Raw genomic sequence first — 3,376 nt, forward strand, 5'->3', positions numbered from 1 at the left:
AATACTAATGAAAATTAGAGAAGAACAAGAGATAAGAAAACATGTACCTTATACTTTAGTGCAAGTTTTGAATGTTCAATAATAAAGTAATCTGATTCAAAACAAAGGAGTCGAAACCCAAGAAAATGTAGAGCTATATGATTGCAAATATAATGATTGCATCAATTTGTTAGCCTATTTGATTTTAGTGATAACAACACTATGAGGTAAAATATTCATTTGATGTGAGATCAAGTTATTATGCATGGAGATTAAGTGTTCATATGATGTAATGATTAAGTTGTGATGTTTGGAGATCAAGATGTCAAAGCCTATCTCTGAAGGACAACACCTAGTGTCAAACAACATTCGGTTGAATCCCTGATGATCTAAGTCAAGCAATCTCTCAAATGATGATATCTATTAAGAAGCCTTATCAAGTCTCATCACATAGAAATGCCAAGTCCAAGATTAAGTGGTGAATCAATAAAGAATCAAGCAAGAGATCTTGAACCTTCAGAGTTATGAAATATAGGAAGTGTGAAAGCTCGTATTGTCCTTTTCGAGTGATGTATGTCTATAAAGGTATGAACTTAGCTCTTGAACTATTTTGCCTCTCCTCTTTTGTAGCAACTTCCACTGACAAACACGTTTCTATAAATGGCTTCTTTTATTTCTTTGGCGTGCCCTAGGAGGAGCAATATTGTTAGTGAAATCTATACCTTCAAATAAAGCTACCAATTTCGTCTACATATATGTTTCTTCATGGGACAAATCGTCCAAATCATAGACATATGACCCGACATCGGCTAAGAAATGACTTTGACGCCACAACTTAGAGAATTAGACGAACAACGAAAAATTAATCAAGCTTGATATTACATATGTTAACGTGACCCACTTCGGTTAAAGGAGTAACCAGGTAATACTAGTCCTTAAAGTTCTTCACACTATCAAAATAAACCTCGAACATCTTGTTATTTTGCCTGAGAGAAATCAGACTTTGACCTTGCACCGAGTCAGCAGAACCATACTGGACTTTAAAGAGGTGGAAAAAGAATGTCAAAACTCACACAATACTGAATAACTTTGACGTAAGCCCGACTCATTGGGTGCATTTGTGAAGGAGCAATCACAAGGTGATTTAGAACTCTCGCCTCAAAGTCATTAAAAGGAAAGCATAAACCAATAAATGAAAACAAGCATTCAAGAACAGGGATAACACATCCCTCTTACTTGCTGCATATCCTCTTATTCTCTTTGGGGGAGAAACACCTCCAATATGAGGAAGGACTCACATAGTGTATGCTTTGATCATCAGATAAGAAACCTGCGCGAGATGTGTGATCTCATGTTATATAAAACTCAAACGCGTGTCATTTTAAGTATTTTCTCATTCACATTTAAACTATTTTCTAACTCACTGACTTGAGCGTTAGAGTGCAAACTTTACATATGCATCTCTGTTCTGCTGTACTGAAAGCTCGCTCCACCACATTAAATCTCTATTTCATTCAATCTTCATTCGTTTCTGTTTCCTACCCAGAGCAATAACTGAAAAAATATATATATTTTTTCGAGTCTAACCCAAGATTTGTATACGAGTCCAAATAAAATCAAAATAAAATATTGCATAAAAAATTATTTTTGTACGAACAAATTTTGTGTGTTTAAATAGTACCCCAATATCATATTGAAGAGCCACACTACATGTTGATGGAACAACTCTACAATAAGAATATTTCTAATTTTTTATATAATACATTAAGAATATTTCTATTCGGAAATTTTATCTACTTCTGTATATGCATTATGCATATATCAAATCAAGGAATATATCCAACTTAATTTCGCAATGATAGAGACTCCAACATGCATATGTCATCTACCTTGTTGTTGCTATGCACCTCCCCCATAGAATTTATCTAAATGTTATTCCAAAATTAATGGGGCATGCATGGATACGTAACTAAGAATCTTCAAATCATAGTTTAAACCCTATTTTATTTTCTCTCTCTTAAATCATAAACCTTCACCTTAAGATGAGATTCACATTGGAAACTTATAATTAGAGACATAGAGTAGTTGTAAATACTTCAAAGAGAAAGTTATATAACTCAAAATTATATTGGAAGTAACCAAGATTATTCTAATACAATGCATATTGTTAAAGCCTCAAGGTCTCACAAAAAAGAGGACTTGGTTAATTATGATATTATAAAAACAAAACCATTTTTGGATGTTTGCATTTGCACTAGAATATGAGCTTCCATGATATGTATTTGCCTAAAGCCAAAGAGCACCAGCATCTCTAAGCATTTTCTTGAGTGAGCCATTGAGATGAAGGGTCATGACTATATTGGCTGAACCAACAAACTTGCCACCAATGAACACTGCCGGAACACTAGGGTTACATCCTAACCTTATGAGAGCCCATTCCATTTCCTTCCCTCTTTTATCTTCATCAAGCTCATAGATTGCTGGACCAACCCCTTGCTCATAGAATAGCCTCTTAATTGCATGGCTCATCCCACATGAACTCTTGCTAAAAATCACCACCGCCTTTTGCGACGCCAATTTCGATACTCGGTCCATCTAAATGTATAAATATGTGTTTTTTGTTGCACTTAAAACGATTATATATTACAATATATAATTTGATTAGAATTCGCTCGAGCCAGAAGAAAACCCTAAAATTTCAAAGATCAGACTGATTTAAGAGTAATAAAACGGCTCAAAGAAGACGTCTTGAATGATTGTATTAGAAATGAAAGGGTGTTATGTTTGTGATGTGATTGAAATTAAGTTGAAGGGTGTGTGTATTTATATAGATGGAGGAGTGAGTGAGGGCAAGTATAGTATAGATATATCTAGTCACGAGAGGGCAATAATATTTTTGGTATGATCTAGGGATTAAAAGGTGAAAGGTTCTAATTCCGTGATTTGATGGGGACTTGTGTGGTGTTTCACTTCATTATATACACATGGCTACTTCTACTTGTTCTTGTGATAAAGAATCTCTAGTATAGGCCCATAAAGATAAGCCAATCAAGGCCAAAGTGGGGACTAGAGGGAGAAAATGGGTGAGGAATGTGAAGAATAGTTCTTTTATGTGGATGAAAATTCCATTGATTACGTGTGTTTCATGGTGCGTAAAGAATGTCAACTTTGAGCAAAATTCTAATTAAATTACTTGAATATATTTATATAAAATAGTAATTGAGATGTCGATCATGCATGACGATACTAATTTTGATTTGTTCTGCTATGTATTATGTCATATTAATGTTATAATTTTTTTTTTTTGGTATAAACCGGGATATCCTCTGCGCGCAACTGCAGAGACTAATCCCTCGAGCCGGGTAGGACCATATAGGCGGTAAAGCTCTCCCTCAAG

At 34.6% G+C, this 3,376-nt stretch overlaps 1 protein-coding gene across 1 annotated transcript; it reads right to left on the reverse strand.

Annotated features, from left to right (window-relative positions):
• Positions 1 to 1,815: 1,815 nt before the first annotated feature.
• LOC131599962 (monothiol glutaredoxin-S10-like) lies at positions 1,816 to 2,782 on the reverse strand. The gene has a single exon (XM_058872199.1). It carries the CDS (start codon positions 2,572 to 2,574, stop codon positions 2,266 to 2,268), a length of 309 nt encoding a protein of 102 aa, XP_058728182.1. The 5' UTR covers positions 2,575 to 2,782; the 3' UTR covers positions 1,816 to 2,265.
• Positions 2,783 to 3,376: the final 594 nt, after the last annotated feature.

This window comes from Vicia villosa, linkage group LG4 (assembly GCF_029867415.1).
Source record: "Vicia villosa cultivar HV-30 ecotype Madison, WI linkage group LG4, Vvil1.0, whole genome shotgun sequence".
Taxonomy (NCBI): domain Eukaryota; kingdom Viridiplantae; phylum Streptophyta; class Magnoliopsida; order Fabales; family Fabaceae; genus Vicia; species Vicia villosa.

Excerpts from the sequence above, each read along its gene's own strand:
- LOC131599962 (XM_058872199.1), bottom strand. The coding sequence starts at position 2,574 with ATGGACCGAGTATCGAAATTGGCGTCGCAAAAGGCGGTGGTGATTTTT.